This window comes from Psittacula echo, assembly GCF_963264785.1.
Source record: "Psittacula echo genome assembly, chromosome: 1".
Classification (NCBI taxonomy): Eukaryota; Metazoa; Chordata; class Aves; order Psittaciformes; family Psittacidae; genus Psittacula; species Psittacula echo.
Genome location: NC_137735.1, coordinates 3,072,849 through 3,092,279, shown reverse-complemented (window position 1 = coordinate 3,092,279; position 19,431 = coordinate 3,072,849). Strand labels below are relative to the sequence as shown.

The 19,431-nt window shown below is 58.7% G+C and overlaps 3 protein-coding genes across 4 annotated transcripts; 1 reads left to right on the top strand and 2 right to left on the bottom strand.

Annotated features, from left to right (window-relative positions):
• The first annotated feature begins 3,707 nt into the window (after positions 1–3,707).
• MRPS26 (mitochondrial ribosomal protein S26) lies at positions 3,708–6,988 on the top strand. Of its 2 annotated transcripts, XR_013956448.1 has the most exons (5): positions 3,708–3,964; positions 4,633–4,770; positions 5,407–5,732; positions 5,991–6,114; positions 6,440–6,453. XR_013956448.1 is itself a non-coding variant. In XM_080613574.1 (4 exons), exons 1-4 carry the CDS (start codon positions 3,714–3,716, stop codon positions 6,569–6,571), a joined length of 645 nt encoding a protein of 214 aa, XP_080469700.1. In that variant the 5' UTR covers positions 3,708–3,713; the 3' UTR covers positions 6,572–6,988. The 2 variants fall into 2 exon arrangements, 1 of the variants encoding a protein (XP_080469700.1); XM_080613574.1 differs by lacking the exon at positions 5,407–5,732 and having other exon boundaries at positions 6,440–6,988.
• An 834-nt stretch (positions 6,989–7,822) lies between these two features.
• On the bottom strand, positions 7,823–9,229 carry LOC308231024 (neurophysin 1-like; the record flags this gene model as incomplete). The annotated part of the gene is made up of 3 exons (XM_080636117.1): positions 9,039–9,229; positions 8,690–8,894; positions 7,823–7,872 (listed from the first exon to the last, which is right to left on the bottom strand). Exons 1-3 carry the CDS (start codon positions 9,156–9,158, stop codon positions 7,823–7,825), a joined length of 375 nt encoding a protein of 124 aa, XP_080492243.1. The 5' UTR covers positions 9,159–9,229.
• A 2,271-nt stretch (positions 9,230–11,500) lies between these two features.
• On the bottom strand, positions 11,501–13,363 carry LOC308221766 (vasotocin-neurophysin VT; the record flags this gene model as incomplete). Its single annotated transcript, XM_080619039.1, has 3 exons — positions 13,229–13,363; positions 12,234–12,435; positions 11,501–11,664 (listed from the first exon to the last, which is right to left on the bottom strand). The coding sequence occupies exons 1-3, from the start codon at positions 13,346–13,348 to the stop codon at positions 11,501–11,503; spliced, it is 486 nt and encodes a 161-aa protein (XP_080475165.1). The 5' UTR covers positions 13,349–13,363.
• Between the last annotated feature and the right edge of the window lie 6,068 nt (positions 13,364–19,431).

Below are 19,431 nucleotides of genomic sequence, written 5' to 3'. Positions count from 1 at the left end.
TCTGCTGCTTCCAACTGCAAACAGCAGAGACACGAGCGGCTGCTGGAGCTAATCCGGGGCTGTATCCTGCCTAAATCCCCATCCCTGTGTCACATCCCTGGAGCCGGTGGCTTTGGGCTGTGTGCCCGTTGCCAGCATCGATTTGGGGGTGATGAGCATGAAGTAGGGGGAGAGCTGAGGATATTGGGTGGGGAAACTGAGGCACGGAGAGTTTGCTGCCCATCCTTCACCGAGAGCTGCGCTGTCCATGGGGCCGGGGACCATCTGGGCTGGATCCTGCCCTGTCCCAGCCACCAGGAGCCGTGTTGGGAATTGAGCCCATTCCCAGGGATCCCCAGCCCTGAGTGATGAAACAGAGACCCCCAGAAGAGGGGTGCTGGGTGCTGTCCTGAGGGGATTTGAGAGGGAAGGATGTGATGGGCACTGGCCCTGTCCAATGGAGGAGGGCGATGCCATCAGTGAGGCCATGGTCTCCCATGGGAGCAGTGACAGGGACAACGTCACCAGCACCAAGCCCTACAAATAGAGATGCTCAGCCCGGCCACCACTGCCACCATCACCACTGCCACCGTCACTGCCACCCAGCCAGGTAAGCCTGCATCCAGGGTGTGGGGTGGGTTGAGGGGTGCTGGTGCCATGCAGGGACCCTGGGGGGTGTGCTCCTGATCATCCCGAATCAGACCCTAATGGCACCCTCAAAGGGCTGTCAATGCTGGATCCAAACTCCAGCAGCATCCTGGGGTGCTCAGCCCGTCCGGCATCTCCATGCTGGAATCTGCCTCAAAGAGCACCTAAAGGTGCTCATATCCACTGCATCTACCCATGGGTGTTCATAGCATCTGCATTTCCATCCCCAAACCATCCCAAAGAGCATCTCGGGGTCATCACTCCTTCCAGCATCTCCATCCCCACCCCAGGCAGCACCCATGGGTGCTCATACCCTCTGCATCCCAATCCCCAAACCCACCCCAACAGCACCCCAGGGTGGTCATACCCTCCACATCTCCATCCCCAAATCCACCCAAATCAGCACCCATGGGTGCTCCTACCCGCTGCATCTCCATCCCCAAACCACCCCAATCAGCACCCATGGGTGCTCCTACCCGCTGCATCTCCATCCCCAAACCACCCCAATCAGCACCCACGGGTGCTCCTACCCACTGCACCTCCATCCCCAAACCCCCCCAATCAGCACCTATGGGTGCTCATCCCCTCCAGCATCTCCATCCCCAAACCCCCCCAATCAGCACCTATGGGTGCTCATCCCCTCCAGCATCTCCATCCCCAAACCACCTCAATCAGCACCCACGGGTGCTCCTCCCCTTCTCCACCCTCAAACCCCTCCTCAGCCCCCAGGGGTGCCCCCGCTGTGGGTGCCGATGGAACAACCCCCCCCCCGTCCCCACAGCCCCCCCGGCCATGGCACCCCGCGGGTCCCTGCTGCTGCTGGCCCTGCTGCTGCTGGCCTGTGCTGTGCCCCCCTGCCCTACCCAGCACTGGTCCCATGGCTGGTACCCGGGGGGCAAGCGGGACCTGGCACCCCCTCCGACCCTGCAGGTAGGCACCGCAATGGGGTGACCCCCCCGCAGTGGGGTGACACCCCCCCCGGGTTGGTTTATCCCAGGTTTGTGCCCCACACACCAGGATTATCCCCCCCAGGTGTTACAATCCCTCCATGTTATCCCTCTCCTTGGGTTATCCCTCTCCCAGGGTTAACCCCTTGTGCTTTTCTGCCCCCCCCCCCCCCCCAATCCCCATTATCCCCCTTGGGTTACACTTCCCTAGATTATCCCCTATGGATTACCCCCTGTTGGATTATCCCTCTCCCCATGATTATCCCCACGAGTTACCCCCACTCAGATTTGTTATTCCCCCCCTCCCTTGTGTTACCCCCCTGAGGTTACCCCTTCCTCAATAACCCCCCGGATTAACCTCCTGGATTAATCCCATGGGATTACCCTGCTGGGATCCTCCCCATATTAACACCCCACTGGATTAAGACCCTGGATTAACCCCATGGAATTAACTGCCCCGGTTTAACCCTCTGATATTACCCCTTTGATTCACACCCTGGGGTAATCGATGAACCACATGGGATTAAATCCTACAGATTCCCCAAGGATTAGCCCCCGGATTAACCCCCCCGGATTCCCCCTGTGTTAACGCCCCTGGGATTACCCCCGATATTATCCCCTGGATTAAACATCCGGATTGAGACCCTGGATTAGGACCCCGGGTTCCCTCGGGATTCCCCATGGATCTCCCCGTGTCCCCTCTCCCGCAGGTCTCAGCCCCGCTCTGGCGCTGCCGCCCCCCCCGGTGCCCGCCTCGGCGGGAGGAGCCGCTGCTGGTAAACGGGAAAGGGGGGGGACCGGGATGGGGATGGGGTTGGGGAGGGGGATGGAGATAGGGATGGGAATGGGGATGGGGATGGGGATAAGAATTGGGATAGGAATGGGGATAGGGATGGGGATAGGGATGGGAATGGGGACGGGGATGGGGATGGGGATAGGAATAGGGATAGGGATGGGGATGGGGATGGGGACTGGGATGGGGACCGAGATGAGGACCGGGATGGGGATGGGGATAGAGATGGGGATGGGGACCGGAAAGGGGATGTGGATGAGGATGGGATGGGGATGGGGACCTGGATGAGGATGGAGACGGGGACCAGGGATGGGGACTTGGGGCTCTGCTCCGTGAGCAGCCCCGGCCCCACCAACGGGCGGTTCCCCCACAGGGCGCGGTGCTGCGGGGCGAGGAGCGCTGAGCGGGGAGCGGGGAGCGGGGAGCGGCACCGGCCGAGCCCCGGGACCGAGCGGCAATAAAGGGGCGCGGGGAGACCGGACCGAGTCGTGCGGCGGAGCGGGGGCTCGGGGGTGTTTGTGTGTGTGTGCACGGGGGTGCCAGGTCCCCTATCCCGTGTGCCCTATCCCGGGGGGTTCCATGTCCCGTATCCCGGGGGAGCAGAGTCCAGGGGCCCCTTATGGGTTCCATGTCCCATATCTTAGGGGGTTCCATATCCAGTGTCCCGAGGGCTCCATATCGCGTATCCCGTGTCCCGGGGTTCTATATCCCGAGTCCCTTGTCCCGGTGAAGCCGTGTCCTGTGGGGTTCCAAGTTCCGTATCCTTCATCCCGTGTCCCAGAGCTTCCATGTTCTGTACCCCGTGCCCCGCGGGGCTCCATGTCCCGTATCCCATGTCCCGCATCCAGTGTCCCGCATCCCGGGAGTTCCATGTCCCGTATCCCGTGTCCCATGGGGAGCACCGTGCCGTGGGGGGTGCCGTGTTCCGGAGGGAATGGCTGTGTTTCGTGGGAGTGCTGTCCCTTTTGGGATGTGTTATATCCCTCGGGATGTGTGTTTCGGGGAGAAGGAGCTGTTTCATAGGGGTCCGTATCCCGCGGGATGGGGTTCCCTGTCCCGAAGGTAGGTGGCCCCTGTTCTATTGGGATGGGTCCATATCCCGCGGTGTTCTGTATCCTGCGGGGTGGGGGGTGGGGAGGGCGTGTGTCCCGTGTCCCGTGAGGTGGTCGCTGTCCCATAGGATACCGTATCCCGTAGGAAGTGGTGTCCGTACCCCAGAGGGTCCCATGGGATCCCTATTCCCCCCGGGACTACACTTCCCATGATGCCCCGCAGGCCTCTCCCCTTCCCATGATACCCCGCGGGCGGCGCACTCCAGTGACGTCACATCCGCGGCCCGCCCCGCCATGCTGCGGGCGCTGTGGCGCTGCCGGCCGGGGCTGGCCCTGAGCCCCGCACCGGGACCAGGCCTCGGACCCGGCCTCGGGCCCTGCTGGGGGCCGCGGCTCGTCCCGGCGCGGGGCCGCAAGAAGCGGCACGACCTCCCCGCCAAGTCCAAGGCGTCGCGGCTGAAGGTGCCGCCGCTCGTGGACCCCGAGGAGCTGGTGGTGATCACCGAGCGGTACCGGCAGCACCGCCTGGTGCTCGGAGCGCTCCGGTACCGCCGGGGATGGGGCCGCTGTGGGGCAGGGGAGCGCTGGGGACTTGTCAGTGGGGCTGCAATGGGGCACAGGAGGGTTTGGGGCCTGGCAGTGGCTCTGGCTGTGGAGCAGGGCAAGGTCGGGGGCTGGCAGTGGGGCTGCAATGGGGCACAGGAAGGTTTGGGGCTTGGCTGTGGGGCAGGGGAGCGCTGGGGTTTGGGGGTGGCAGTAATTTGGGATGTGGGGCTGGTTGTGGGGCAGGGGAGGGTTGGGGGCTGGCAGTGACTCTGGGTATGGGGCCGGCTGTGGGGCTACTGTGGGACAGGGGACTTGTCAGTGGGGCTGTAATGGGGCACAGGAGGGTTTGGGGGCTGGCTGTGGGGCACCTGTGAAGTAGAGAAGCATTGGGCTTGTGGCCATTTTGGGCTGCTGTGGGGTGGGGTTGGATGTCAATGTATGGGGCTGCGGTGGGGCAGGGGGCTGGTTGTGGGGCTGCTGTAGGGCGGGAAACGGTTGGAGGCTCTGGAGCCACTTTGCAGTAGGGGTGTTTGGACACCCTGGATTACAGTGGGGCAGGATTGGGGCTGGGATGGCTGTGGGGCAGGTTTAGGAGACTCCCCTCCCCGGGTACTCATTGCCAAGCAGGAGCTGAGCAGCCTCCCCTGTGCTTGTCCCCTCCCGGCAGGGCTGAGTTCAGGGCCGAGGTGCTGCAGAAGAAGCGGGAGGCTCTGCTCACCCAGGAGGACTCGGCCAGGCTGCTGCAGGAGCACCAGCGCCTCATGGCCTGGAACGAGGAGGAGAACGCGCGGCAGCGGGCGCGCAGGTCAGCACCGTGGAGGCATGGGATGAACGGGGCTGGGAAAGCCCTTTAAGCTCATCAAATCCAACCATTCCCAGCACTGCCAAGGCCACCCCTAACCCATGGCACTGAGGCCTCGTCTCCACGGGCTGTGAACACTTGCAGGGATGGTGCCTGCAGCCCTGCCCTGGGCAGCCTGTTCCAATGCCTGAGCACCCTCTGGGGCAGGAATTGTTCCTCAGCTCCATCTGAACCTGCCCTGGTGCAGCTTGAGGCCGGTTCCTCTTGTTCTAAAGCAAACTTATTATCTGTGCAAGCTCCCTGCCCTTTGTGCCTTCAACTTCTGCTTATGCAGAACTAAATTCAGTTTAATGAGAGGCAGCTTCGTTTATACGAAGACACTTTTCTCTTTGACACTTTCACTATGAGGGTGCTGAGGCGCTGGCCCAGGGTGCCCAGAGAAGCTGTGGCTGCCCCATCCCTGGCAGTGTTCAAGGCCAGGTTGGACACAGGGGCTTGGAGCAAGCTGCTCCAGTGGAAGGGGTCCCTGCCCGTGGCAGGGGTTGGAACTGGATGAACCTTAAGGTCCCTTCTAACCCAAACCAGGCTGGGATTGTGTGATCTAAGCTTTTCCTTTATTAACTAAATCCGCACACGCAGAAGTCCCATCTCGGGGCTGAAGGGGAGGTCACGGAGCTCTGGACACCTCCTGCTCCCCTGCAGAGATGACTGTCAGCGGGAGAGGTTTCTCCACCTTCCCTCCGTCGCCATCCTCTGGTCAGACACGGGAAGTGTCCTCGGGATACCCTGGGAGTGTGTGCGTGCTTCCAAGGAAATCAGTGTCTGCTGAACCTGGAAAACAGGAGGAGGCTGAAGGGAAAAGCCCATCAGTCCCATCGCCATGGCCAAAGCACTCGAGCTTCCACATCCTGCTGGAAGAATCCCATTGGAGCTCCCAAATGGAGCCAGACCCTGCTGAGTCTCAGGTCTGCAGCACTCATGTCATTGCCAGTCTCTTTGAAAGCTTTTGCATTAAGATTGTCCCCTATTTTCCCGCTCAGAGAAGGATGGAATTCACTCCATCCCCATGCTGAGTTCAGCCCGGGCTCTCCATCCTGGCTGTGCTGCTCCTTCCCATTTGTTCTGGCTCTGCTTTTCATCCCAAGGGATTATGTGTCTCACCAACATGCCACTCCACAGAGTGTGGTCAATCATCTTGTTTTCCTTTCCTTTCCCTGTGGCAGGGAGGAAAGACTTAGGAAAGAAGAGGAAGAGGAGAGGAGGCAGAAGCTGAAGGCTGCTGAGACCCAAGCCAGGAAAAGGGAGGCTTTCCTGAAGGAGAGGGAGAAGGAAGTTGTCCGGCTCCAGGTGAGAGCAGCACAACACTGCCTGTGCTGCCTGCGTGGGATTTGATGGCAGCTCTTGGGAGCCATGTGGAAGCTGGAGGCTTATTCCCATAGGGATTTGTATGTTGGCACCTTCCAGGAGCGTTGACAGCGTGTGGATGGGATGGGGGTTGAGTGAGAGCTCTGAAAACAGGGTGGAATCATCCCAAGGAAGGGAATAACAGTTTCCTCCTCTTGGATGCAGCTCCTGCTGAGATTCTGGTGGCACCACAGGGCCTCTCAGAGCACCAGCAGCTCCCATGGTGCCTCGGCCGTGTGTTAAGAGCTGCTCCTTGTCCTTCCTTTAGGAAGAAGCCAAAACCTTCATCACCCTGGAGAACCTGGATGCCCGGATCGAGGAATGCCTGGACAACCCCCGCAACTACAACTTTGCCGTTGACAAGGAAGGGCGGATTGTCAAGCGGACAATGTTGTCCTAAGAGCTCCTCTTAGGAGCCAGTTTCTCTCCTAATGGATCCATCCACCTGGAAGTGGTGGAGAACACCCCTCTGGCTCTGGCTCTGCTTCTTCTGAAGGGATAATGCCTGCGGGAAGGAGGGTGAGGGAGAAACTTGGGCTCACAACAAGTGAGTCTCAGCCCTGCTGCCTGAGGGAGCTGCTGGTGTTCGTGTGCCTCCTGCTCTGCCTCTGGGATTGCACCTCCCACAGCATCCCTTCTGTTTTCACGCCAAACGTGTAGGGGGTGGAAAACAGGAATGATCCCAAGGCACATCCTGGCTCTGCGCTCCCTGGGGCTGTTTCTCAACCCCTCTAGGTGCTTATGAAGGAAAACGGGTCTGAGTGGCTTAGCAGGAAACACCAACCCTCCCCTTTATGTTGTTAGGGGGTAAGAATTCATTGTGCCTCTGGTTCCTGCTGTGGCCCAGGGACCTCTTGGTCCTGTTTGTGCAAAGAAGGGTTTAAAGCACATCTGGGCTGTGGCTGAATGAGAGCGCGTGGAGAATCACTTCTGATACTGGCATTCATGTGTCTCTTCCTTCAGCCTTATTTTATTCATCACCTGGAGCTGCTTCTGCCTAAGAGCTCATCTCAGTCTCCCCTCGGGCAGGTTCAAGCCATTCCCCTGGGCCTGTCCCTACAGGCCCTTGTCCCAAGCCCCTCTCCAGCTTTCCTGCAGCCCCTTTAGGCACTGGAGCTGCTCTAAGGTCTCCCCTTCAGGAGCCTTCTCTTGTCCAGGCTGCCCCAGCCCAGCTCTCTCAGCCTGGCTCCAGAGCAGAGCTGCTCCAGCCCTCGCAGCATCTCCATGGCCTCCTCTGGACCTGCTCCATGAGGTCAGCCAATGCCCCCAAGTCCATCTTAGGGCTGCTCTTCCCAGTCTTCCCCAGGCTGTGTTTGCTCCTTGTGATTGAACTGCCCCAGGGGCAGGACCTTGCACTTGTTGAGGTTCACACAGTCCCCCCTCTCCAGCCTGTCCAGGTCCCTCTGCATCCCATCCCTTCCCTGAACCCACCTTTTCCCCTCCATCCCACCCTCCTGAGCCTGCACCCAACCCCTTTCATCACATAAACCCCACAGCCGCTTGTGATTGTTTTTCTGTACAAGTTTTATTTCTAGTGAAGAGCATCACTCCAGGCTGAGTCACAGACTTGCCTCGTCTGTTCCCCACCTGCCGTGGGGCTGCTGCAGTGATTGATAAGGGATCCTGCAGGGATTCTTCTCCCCGGGGTGCTCTATGCAAACAGCGTCTCTTGGTCGCAGGATGAGTCAACCAGGCAGCCCTCTGCATGGGGGGAGAAAGGGGATGGAGTGAGACAGCAGGAACCAGCCCTCAGAGCCCCCCCGGTGTGGATTCTAATTGCATGGAGTTTAATAACAAGATCGTGTCCTGAAGCTCCCCAGGATCTGTGGTGGGATCTCTGGTAGGGTCTAATACAGGGAGAAGGCTGGAAAAGCGTGATGGAAGCAGGAGGGGGCATGGACTGTTGTGCACCACAGGAGCTCTGCTGCTTGCTCAGCCCCCTGGTTGCTGTCTGCTTGTTTCTGTCCCTGAAAACTCAAGGTCTGTTATCACCCTCCCTGATGTTGGGATCAATCCTGTGCTGGGTGGATGGACAGGTCATGGAATCAACTGGGTTGGAAAAGTGCCTTAAGCTCATCCAGTCCAACCATTCCCCAGCACTGCCAAGGCCACCACTAACCCATGGCACTGAGGCCTCGTCTCCACGGGCTGTGAACACTTGCAGGGACGGTGACTGCAGCCCTGCCCTGGGCAGCCTGTTCCAATGCCTGAGCACCCTCTGGGGCAGGAATTGTTCCTCAGCTCCATCTAAACCTGCCCTGGTGCAGCTTGAGGCCGGTTCCTCTTGTCCCATCCCTTGTTCCTTGGGAGCAGAGCCCAGCCCCTCCTGGCTCCATCCTCCTCTCAGGCACTTGTAGGGAGCCATCAGGTCCCCCCTGAGCCTTCTCTTCTCCACACTGAACCCCCCAGGTCCCTCAGCCGCTCCTCACCAGATGGACAGGACAAAGCAGATCCCTTGGGACGCATCCCCCCTCCCACTTTACCATCACAACCTCCCCATGAGGGGGCTGGGACCCACCGGTGCCACAGCAGATGCCCGGGGCCGCGCAGGTCCCTCCGCCGCTGCCGCAGGGTTTGTGTCCCGCCTCGCAGGGGGTGGGCAGGAAGGTTTCCTCCTGGCACCGCAGCGTTTCCGAGGTGCCCAGGTAGCAGCCCAGCTCCTCGCCGCAGCAGATGTTGGGTCCGAAGCAGCGGCCCTTGTTCCTGGGACCGCAGGGCAGGCACTGCTCGGGAACAGAGTCAACCGGGAAGCACCTCCAATCAGTGCACTGCACTTGAGCCTTCCCCTTGGTCTTTTCCCACCTTCTACCAGCATCTTCCCTCTTGGATACCCAGGAACGTTGGGAAAAGGAAAGGATAGGACTTACCTTCCTGATATCCATGTCCAGGACAGCGCGTTTGCCCCCGATGGGGCAGTTCTGGATGTAGCAAGCGGAGGAGAGCGCCAAGAGCCCCAAGAGGCAGACAGCGAGCGCCTTGCAGGGCATGGCTGCGGGTTGGGAGGCTTCCCAGCTTTCCCCTCTGGAAAAGCAGCCCTGGATATATAGTGCCAGCTCCTACTTACACATTCCGGCACCAGCGTCACCCGTCTGCCTTAAGAACCACAAGGAATTGCTTCCCACACCAAGGGCTCTGTTAATAGCCGGAGGTCGAGGACGTGAGGTCAAGGCCAAGGTGTTGGTTTGCTCCTTGGTGACGAGGCCAACCATGACGGGGAGGGAAACGTGCAAAGGTTGTGGATCAGTTTGGGGCCCTTCTCTGCCAATCCCTCAAGGCTGTGGCTTGTTGCTCCATGTTCTGATTGGGATCGTTCTGGTGTGGTTTGGGATGGGATGGAGAAAGGCAACAGGATGGAGGAGAGAGGGGCATCGTGCTTCCCTTGGCTTCAAAATCCCTTCTGGTGGGAGCAGAACGAGCCCCATCCTCCACTGGGATAATCCATGGGATCTGGGGTGGGAAACGATGGGTCCTTCCCACCCATCTCTGCCTGTGTTGGGAGATGCTCCGTGCCGGGTTCAATCTGCTTTGGGATGATGGTGACCACGATCCCATCCCTAACTGTACTTTTGCACTGGCAAAGGCCTGAACCCCCACATTTCCCTGTTGGCTCCTGCTCTGGAGCTTGGACGTGATGCCCTGGACCACATCACCAATGGGTCCCTGTAGAAACAGCACCGAGGATGCAGCCACACAGGCTCCTGCTCGCCCCAACCCTTTGCCTTCATTACCACAATTAAGAGCTGAATCAATTCCTTTGCTGTGGACAAACCCGAATGCCAAGGCCATTATCCCAGTCCCTCCTTGCACCTCCTTAATTGGGAATTAGGCAGCACAGAGCCGGAAGGCCGCGACCTCTCCTCATCCCCTCCGGCTTGCTTTCAAATGTGCCACTTACTGTGGCCACAGTGGCCGGCACTGAGGGCACCAGGTCCTGCTCACACACCCGGGGTCAGGCAGCAGGGCCCTGGGGACGAGCCGGGCACCGGTGTCCATGATAATGGGATGCAAATGGGGCTCAGCACCAGTCCTGTAGCATCCCAGCGGCTCAATCCCAGCTGTGGGATGGGACTGGGGGGGAAAAACACCCTCCTGGAGCACCCCAGCCGGGTCTGGGGGTGCCCTGACCCCCATGGGCAGGATTGGGATGTGTCTTGGGTGGAAAATGCCCTCAGTTATCAGCTCCTGGTGCTTTTCGGGATGTCGATGCCCTGATGCCCAAGCTCCCATCAGCATCCCGCATCCCGGCTCAGCCACACGTCCCTGATGCTACAGGAGATGTTGGGGTTCACGTCCTGCATCCCGGGATGCCGCACTGAGCTGAACAGCCTGATTCCTTCCTCCCATGTGTTCCCAGCTTGGAATCATCCATCCAGGCTGCTGTTGCCCCTTTCCCAATGGTTTTGGGGGTGATTTTGGGTCTCCCACCTCGGAAGGGCTGGGATAAGATTCCCATTGCCGGGAGCGCTGGGTCAATCCTGCGCTCTTGTGAGGGGCAGGATGGGACCCGCTGGGATGGCGGAGCTCCACCTCCTGAAGGTGCCACCTCCCACAGGGACATTATAAAGGATGAGTTGTCCCCAGATCCAACCCAGAGAGAGCCCGGAGCAGGGACCCCGCAGGGTAAGAGACCAGGGGAGGGGAGAGGGTTGGGATAACAGTACCCCAGATAGGGGGAGAGGGTTGGGATAACCGGGGCTGATCCCTCATCACCCATTTAGTGATGATGATGATGGGGGAAGATACCACCAGCCCCAGGGGTTGTATGAGTTTGGGAGCCCAAATCCTCCTGATTTTAGGGGTTTTGGGGTGTTTTTCCTTGTTTTCTATCATTTTTAGGAGACGTGCTTGAAGCAGCCCATTGTGCTGGTTCCTGAAGGCAACGAGGCCCTGGATCTGCCCCAAGAAGGGGTTTTGGTCAGAGGTAACAGGATGGTGGCGCATCCCATCAGTGTCCCCATCACTGGGGATGCTGGGAGCTCAGCATCCATGCATGTTGCTGGGGCTATCGGGTGGGACTCAAAGGGCAGCTCTGCTTGAGCTTCTTGCCCTTAGCACTGGAAGAACAGGGACAAATCCTGGCAAAACCACTGGGGAACAGCATGGGAATAGATGGGGACATGGGCAGGGCGACAAAGGAGACCCATGCACCTCTAATGCTGCCCCACATCCATCCCCACACCCTCTCTGTGTCCTCTGGAGCCCCCCACGACCCATCCCCAGCCCCCAGGACGAAGCCAGCACAGTGCACAAGGGCTTTTATTGGGTCAGGTATTTACAAGGCTGGGGTCTGGGTGTCGGTGCTGGCCGGGGGGGGGGGATCACCCCAGGCTCAGAGGGAGGGATGCTTGCCCTGCTGCTGCCGGTTCGCCAAGTGCATGAGCTTGAGGAGCAGGTCTCCAGCAGAGCCGTCCAGCACCGTCAGGTTCTTCTCGGCTGCCTCCTGAGCCCCATCGCTGCTCTCGTCCAGGCAGGTGGTGTCCATGGCGCAGGTCTCTTCAATGGAAAGCGATGCACCAGGGACGGGTTATTGGGGTTGGTTAGGGAGGTTATTTAGGACCGGGAATGGGTCATTGCAGGTGGGGAAGGGGGTGGTGGTGGCACCCGGGATGCTCATGCTCCGGTTTTGTTCCCTCTGTTAACCAGGGAGTGGGGCTGGCAGGGGAAAATCCAGCACATCGAGGAGTGAGAATATCCTGGATGGGAAATATCCCATTGTGGTGGCTCAGGAAGGAGCTTTGAGCCCCAAACCTGCATAGAATGGTTTGGGTTGGAACGAAGCTTAAAGCTCACCCAGTTCCATGCACAGGGACCCCTTCCACTGGAGCAGCTTGCTCCAAGCCCCTGTGTCCAACCTGGCCTTGAGCACTGCCAGGGATGGGGCAGCCACAGCTTCTCTGGGCACCCTGGGCCAGCGCCTCAGCACCCTCACGATGCACAACTCCCACCCACCCTAAACCCAACTGTCCCAAGCCTATCCCCAACCTCCGCTCCCTGCCTCCGTTTCCCCTCTCCATGGTCCCAACCCCTCCATCCCGTTCCCCGTCGCCCGCCTCCCGCCTCACCGGGGGTGCAGCAGATGCCGGGCGCGGCGCAGCGGCCGCCGTTGCCGCAGGGCTCCCGTCCGGCCCGGCACGGGGAGGGCAGGAAATCCTCCTCAGCGCAGCGCCGCGTCTCCGCCGTGCCCAGGTAACAGCCCAGCTCCGCGCCGCAGCAGATGCCGGGCCCGAAGCAGTTGCCTCTGTTGCCGGGGCCGCAGGGCAGGCACTGGGAGGGGGGAGATGCTTCCATCAGCACCGAATCACAGCACGGTTTGGGATGGGAGCAACCTTAAAGCTCCTCCAGCTCCAACCCCTGCCACGGGCAGGGACCCCTTCCACTGGAGCAGCTTGCTCCAAGCCCCTGTGTCCAACCTGGCCTTGAACACTGCCAGGGATGGGGCAGCCACAGCTTCTCTGGGCACCCTGGGCCAGCGCCTCAGCACCCTCACAGGGAAGAGCTTCTGCCTAAGAGCTCATCTCAGTCTCCCCTCTGGCAGGTTAAAGCCATTCCCCTTGTCCCACCATGTCCTTATTCCCCATCTTTCCCACCCTTCTTGCATCTCGTATTGCTTTGCCAGCCCTTGGAGATGCCACCCTGGCACAGGTTCTGTCCCCATCTCCAGCAGCATGTCCTCATGCTGCGGTCCCTCTTTAGGCACTCCTCATTTCCCCTCTGTCCCCATGCTCCCTGTCCCTGCTCCATAGAATCATGGAATGGTTTGGGTTGCAAAGGACCTTAAGATCATCAAGTTCCAACCCCCCGCCATGGGCATGGATGTATCCTGTCCCCCCACTCTGCTGTGTCCAAGCTTGAGGTGACAACAGCATTTCGGGGTGCTCATCCTCCACTTGCGTGCCCCTGGGCATGTCCCCCAACCCTCCCAAATAGCGGGTGCACTGAGGAACATAGCACAGCCAGGGGTGCTCATAGGCGATGGGGAGCCTCAGCATCCCACAGAGCTTCCCTGTGCTCCCCGAACCCCCATCCCATATCCCCATAGCCCCATCCCACCCCATACCTGCCGCAGGGCTGTGTCGCTCAGCGCCCGTTTGCCACCTCGGGGGCAGTTCTGGATGTAGCATGCGGAGGACAAGGCGAGGAGGCAGAGGAAGGAGAGGGGCAGCGAAGGCTCTGCCATGGTGCCACGGGTGCCGCTCGCTTTGCATCTGGCCCTGTGCTGTGCAGGCTGCTATTTATGCTGCTGTCACCCCTTCCCAGGGGAGGAGGAGGAGGAGGAGGAAGGAAAGGGCTGGGTTGTTGTTTTGTTGCTTTGCTGCTTTTTTTTCCCCTCCCCAAATCGCATCCAAGCAAATCTGTGGCTGAGATGATTCAGTGTTGGAGCTGAGCGCAGGGATGGTGAATCCCACCAGCACCCCCCGAGCCCTGGCTGCTCCGAGGGGCACCACATGGATGGACATTGGAGGGTGTGGGTTTAGGGAGGGGAAGATGCTGGGTTTGGAGGGATGCAGGTTTGGAAGATGCTGGGTTGGAAGAGGTGTAGGTTTGGAAGATGCTGCTCTGGGAGGGATGCCAGTCTGGAAGATGCTGGGCTGGGAGGGATGCAGGTTTGGAAGGTGCTGGGTTGGGGATGGGGGGATGCAGGTTTGAGGCCAGATGCTGTTTTTGGGGGGATGCAGGTTTAGAAGATGCTGGACAGGGACAGATGTGGGTTTAGAAGATGTTGCTTTGGGAGGGATGCAGCTCTGGAAGATGCTGCCTTGGGGATGGGGGGATGCAGGTCTGGGGCCAGATGCTCATCCAGAGGATGCTGGCTCAGAGGGGGGTGTTGCTTTGGAGGGATGCTGCTTTGGGAAGGATGCAGATTTGGGGAGGGTGTGCGCTGGTTTTGGAATGATGCTGGTTTAGGGTGGGATGCTCAGTTAGAAGATGCTGGTTTGGAGGGATGATGCTTTGAATGATGCTGGTCCACGAGGAGATGCTGGGGACAGCAACGGGACAGGCCAGGGCATAACTTTGGGGTGCACAAAAGCACCCTCCAACCCAAAGGGGCTCAGCTGCAGCGCTGGACCACACAGCACTGAGGTGCAGAGCAGGATCGTGCCACAGCCTGAGCCCATAGGGACCGGTCATTGCCACCTGTGGCTCATCGGCCTCTTTTCAGCTAAGAAAGCAAAGAAACCAGCGGCAGAGGGAGCAAGGAGAAGGAAAGGCACCTTCGGGGCTGGCACGGACCCTGCTGTTGGCAACCATCAGGTCCTACCTGGGCTGAGACCCAGCACTCTCGTGTCACCGATGGAAACGGTACAGGGAAAACAACAGCAACAATTCCCTCCCCTCATCCAGCCATGAATATTCCTGCGGGTCCCAGATCCCCCTGCCAGCAACTCCAGGAGTGACCTCAGCAGCGTGTAATTAATATGTAAAGGGGAATCAGGCACTTAATGAGCATCCGCTGCTCTCCCCTGCCCCAGAAAGGCTGGGTTTGGCTGATGGTGACTCAGGAGGGCTCCACTGGGGTGCTGGGAGGGATGGGGATGGAAATGGGGGGTGCTGGCAGCTGTGGTCCAGCCTCTGGGCGTTCGTCCCACCCTGAACTCGTCTTCAGCAAGGATGGAGAATGGAGGAAACAAACATCGCAGAACCCCAGCCTGGTCTGGGTTGGAAGGGGCCTTAAAGCTCCTCCAGCTCCAACCCCTGCCACAGGCAGGGACCCCTTCCACTGGAGCAGCTTGCTCCAAGCCCCTGTGTCCAACCTGGCCTTGAACACTGCCAGGGATGGGGCAGCCACAGCTTCTCTGGGCACCCTGGGCCAGCGCCTCAGCACCCTCACAGGGAAGAGCTTCTGCCTAAGAGCTCATCTCAGTCTCCCCTCGGGCAGGTTCAAGCCATTCCCCTTGGCCTGGCCCTACAGGCCCTTGTCCCAAGCCCCTCTCCAGCTTTCCTGCAGCCCCTTTAGGCACTGGAGTTGCTCTCAGGTCTCCCCTTCAGGAGCCTTCTCTTGTCCAGGCTGCCCCAGCCCAGCTCTCTCAGCCTGGCTCCAGAGCAGAGCTGCTCCAGCCCTCGCAGCATCTCCATGGCCTCCTCTGGCCTCGCTCCAGCAGCTCCACGTCCCTCTTGTGCTGCTGCCCCAGAGCTGGATCAGGGCTGCAGGGGGGGTCTCTGGAAATAGACCCTTACCCTTGCGTGCCTCAGTTTCCCCTGGGCACTGAAGTGATGCTCTGGGGTTCATCCCTCTCCAATGTCCCTCTGTGGTGTCTGGCACTGTGCTCACTTTGCTGTCCAAAGCACTTCAGTTTTGCCAATGTGGATTGCAGTGGGACCACAGATTCCTTTGGGATGCTCGAGCAGAGCAGCAGCCCCTCCTACCCTACCCAGGGTACCACTGTAACCTCCTTTGCTCCAATCAGGCTGAGCAAGGATGGGTCATTGATCCAGCCTAAAAGGGATGCTGATGAGGGTGGGGAAAAGCCATGCTCCAGCCACCCCAAGCGATTCCATTTGTGGCTGCCCCATCCCTGGCAGTGTTCAAGGCCAGGTTGGACACAGGGGCTTGGAGCAAACTGCTCCAGTGGAAGGGGTCCCTGCCCGTGGAACTGGATGAGCTTTAAGCTCCCTTCCAACACAAACCAGTCTGATTCCATGATTCTACCTGGGGGGGGCTGTCTCCTGCCCTGTGCTTATGGAGGGATGAATCCATCTGCAGATGCGAGGGTCCTATTTTTGGGGCACTTCTGGTCTTTTAGATGGATAAAATGAGACTCATTCCCCCCCAAGGAGGGCTGAATGTAACCACAGCCCCTGATTCATGCCTCTATGGGACCAAGGAGCAGCGAGTTCCCAAACTTGCCCCGTGCCCACCACCAGAGACACTGAATCACCCGCACGGGGCAGCCGTGGGCATCTTTAATGACCAATATTATCACCACCAGCCACGTTTGCCCAACCAAACCCTTCCCTTCGCAGCGGGAGCCGAATCCCATTGGCATTGCAGGACCGAGGAGGATGCGAAAGCCCTCGGCTGGGCAAACTTCTCTTTAGAAGAACCCCAAATGTCAGCTCTAAATTGGGTGTGAGGCGCTCCTGCTCCGTCTCTTCATTACTGTATCGTAAGATTACATTAGCCGGGACCGATCTGCATTCAAATGACTCTGTGTCTGGAATGATAACGGGGGAATATGAGATTAAAATGTAATTATGCTCTTTAAAGTCAAGCAAGGTTAATAAAATGTTTATTTCCAAGTTGCAGAGGCTCCGCAGCCACAATGCGGAATCACTTACGGGAATCAAGGGAAGGATGAGGTGGGAAGGGGGAGGCAACAGAATGTGTAGGACATGTAAAGAAGGGGTTTAAGGGATGCAAATATGGGGGTCTGTTGGGGTGAGACATGGGAACAGTGATCCCAGAGTGATGGGGTTTAAGCAGCATCCTTGCCGCGCAGTGATGCTCAGTGGTACCCGGGGGTGATGCAGGGCCCCCGACCCACACCCAGCTCCTAAGTGATGCTTTGGGGCTACTGGAAGTTGTGCCCCACATCCCCCCGTCTCAGGCACAGGGTCCCTGCTCTGTGTCCCCAGCACCGGATTTGCTCTGCCACGTCCCTGCTCTTTGCAGGGCCCCAGAGGAGCCCCCTTCGTTAGCGCTGATGTCCTAACGACATGCGAGGCGGGCGATGGGGGTGCTGCAGCATTCATCGGCAGCGTTAGCTGCCTGCTACCTCCAGCCCTGCTCGCCTGGGCTGATGCAGGAGAGCCCCAAAGGCCTGCCATGGGGCGGGGAGCGGGGCAGCAGCCTCAAATCCATCCCCCAGCTCTTCCGAGACAGCAGCAAAGGGGATGGGAAAGGGCTCAGCCCTGGAGCTTCGCTGCTTGTGCCCTTCCCAACCGCTTTGCACAACACGGAATAACAGCGTGCCCAGAGAAGCTGTGGCTGCCCCATCCCTGCCAGTGTTCAAGGCCAGGTTGGACACAGGGGCTTGGAGCAAGCTGCTCCAGTGGAAGGGGTCCCTGCCCGTGGCAGGGGTTGGAGCTGGATGAGCCTTAAGCATCCTTCCAACACAAATCAGTAATGGGAAATAGGGTGTCCATCATTGACCCGCGATGCTCCTGTGCTGTTCCACGCATCAAACACCCTCCAGCTACACCTATAGCTTCAAAGCATCTTTACTGCATAGAAATGACAATGATTTTCCAGTCCTCAAGCAATCACATCCTTGCATATGGTTGGGGCAAACCACAAGTAGATTCTTCCCCATCCTTCATTAACAGCATCCTTCATTAACAAAGCAGGAGCTTTGTGACCTCTGAAGCCTCCACCAAGGTTTGTGAGAGCCAGAACACAGGCAGGACAGAGGATGGAGGTTGCAGTGCTCCACAGATGTCAAAGTGACAAAGTTCCATCAGAATTAACCAGAGGACACTGGGTACCACATGGAAAACAGGAAGGTTTTCACCGACCTGTGCGTTTGCTGTGGCTGGAAGGGGATGCAGACAGGAGGAGAAACTTCTTTTACACATTGCTCATGTACTGGGGATAGAAAACAGCTCCTGTCTGGGTGCGTTGATGCTCCTCAAATGGGCCTGTCTGCGTGGCATTTAGCACAGAACCTGCCTGTCACCGGTGTCTCACCCAGTCACCATGTACCGGCGGCTGACAGGGGGTTAATGGCTTGATGGTGGGGTTGGATCCTGCACCTCCTGCCTGAGCACAGCAGCTTCTTTTCCCCTGTCAGGGCTGAAGATGCTCCTCTGCTTCCATGACGTGATGTGAATTAGCTCTGATGGTGCTCGTTTAAAGCAGCGCAGCGACATCAAGGTCCAAATCCATCCCGCTGGGATGCAGGCGTCACGTCAGGAGGTCGCTGAGCAGCAGGGGATGGATTTGGCCTCCTCAAAGGGCTTGAATGGCAGCAACAGAGGAAATTGCTCAGCTTCAAAGGCTGTTCCCCACCTCCCAAAGAGAGCGCAGGCTCGATGCTAGGAATTTGCTGGTTGTATCTGCCCATTCTGCATAGGAGATTTAGGGCATTGCTGTTGGTCCTGGCAGAAGATCCCATGGGAAGTTTTGGCTATGTGTGACCCACCACCAAGCCCCCTTCTTGGGGTGCAGAGAGAGTCTTTGCTCCCCCACAGGGGTTTCAGTGTCCCCTGGTTTCAATGGGAGTGATGAGGAGGACTCGCACCCAGCTGGGGGTATTTGAGCCTTCCCTAAGCAAGGAGAGGTGGGCGCAGAGGGAAATGAATCCCTTTCCCTCCCTGTTATAAGTGAGAGGAGACGCATGGATTGGAACTCATTGCTAAAGGGTCCTATAGAGAAGAGCCCAGAGAAGCTGTGGCTGCCCCATCCTTGGCAGTGTTCAAGGCCAGGTTGGACACAGGGGCTTGGAGCAAGCTGCTCCAGTGGAAGGGGTCCCTTCCTGTGGCAGGGGTTGGAGCTGGATGAGCTTTAAGGTCCCTTCCAACCCAAACCAGGCTGGGATTCCGTGAGTCTACAGGGTTAACGACGAGGAGAAATCGTGTAGTTGAAGGCTGAGCCCTCTTCTGAACTGGTGATGGACCAGAGATGCCCCCCTGCAACTCCATCCCTTCCAGCCTCTGCTCCATCCGGCTCTGTGCTTGCTCCCTGTCCCTCCATGGGGAATAAAGGGAACCTCCAGAGATAACTTGTCATCATCCCCCCGCCTCAGTTGCTGCCTACCAGCATGGTACCACCAGAAACATTTGGGCAGGAGGCTGAGCCAGAGGCTTTGGGTTTCATTGGAGGCTTTGCTCATCCCAGAGAAGCAGGAGATGGGTGAGGATGGGAGCTCCTGCAGCAGTGATCGCTCCTCAGAGCTGGAGTGGAGGAGGTGCGAGAGCTGAATCACATCGGGATGCTTCACTGCAAACACACCACAGGAGGAAGAGGATTTGTGCTGCCTCTCAACTGTGGGATCTTTAGGAGAGTTTTTGCCTATTTCCTGGCCATTTCTGATTGAAAGAAGGGAATTTGCTATTTTTGCCACAAAGGGAGACGATTGTAAACTCCCACTGGCGCAAAAGGCGGCATCAGTTGGGTGCCGACACAAAGCTGCGCTCTCATTGCTTGATGAGCCTGCTATTTCCCATGACCAGAAAGCCAGGAATATTATGGGTTGCTCAGCAAAGCAGGTGCCTTTTAAGAGGCAATAAAGGTGTTCCATGTAAAGGGGAACCGAGTCAGCTGCAGCCTCTTACCTCAGAGTAACTGCAGGGAGCATCAACGAGTAGCATCTGCTCCACAGA

What these genes read in the sequence shown, in the direction of transcription:
- MRPS26 (XM_080613574.1), top strand. Translation starts at nt 3,714, where the DNA reads ATGCTGCGGGCGCTGTGGCGCTGCCGGCCGGGGCTGGCCCTGAGCCCC. An exon ending in CTGGTGCTCGGAGCGCTCCG is followed by an intron (nt 3,965 to 4,632) that starts GTACCGCCGGGG and finishes CCCTCCCGGCAG; the next exon opens with GGCTGAGTTCAGGGCCGAGG. An exon ending in GCGCGGCAGCGGGCGCGCAG is followed by an intron (nt 4,771 to 5,990) that starts GTCAGCACCGTG and finishes TCCCTGTGGCAG; the next exon opens with GGAGGAAAGACTTAGGAAAG.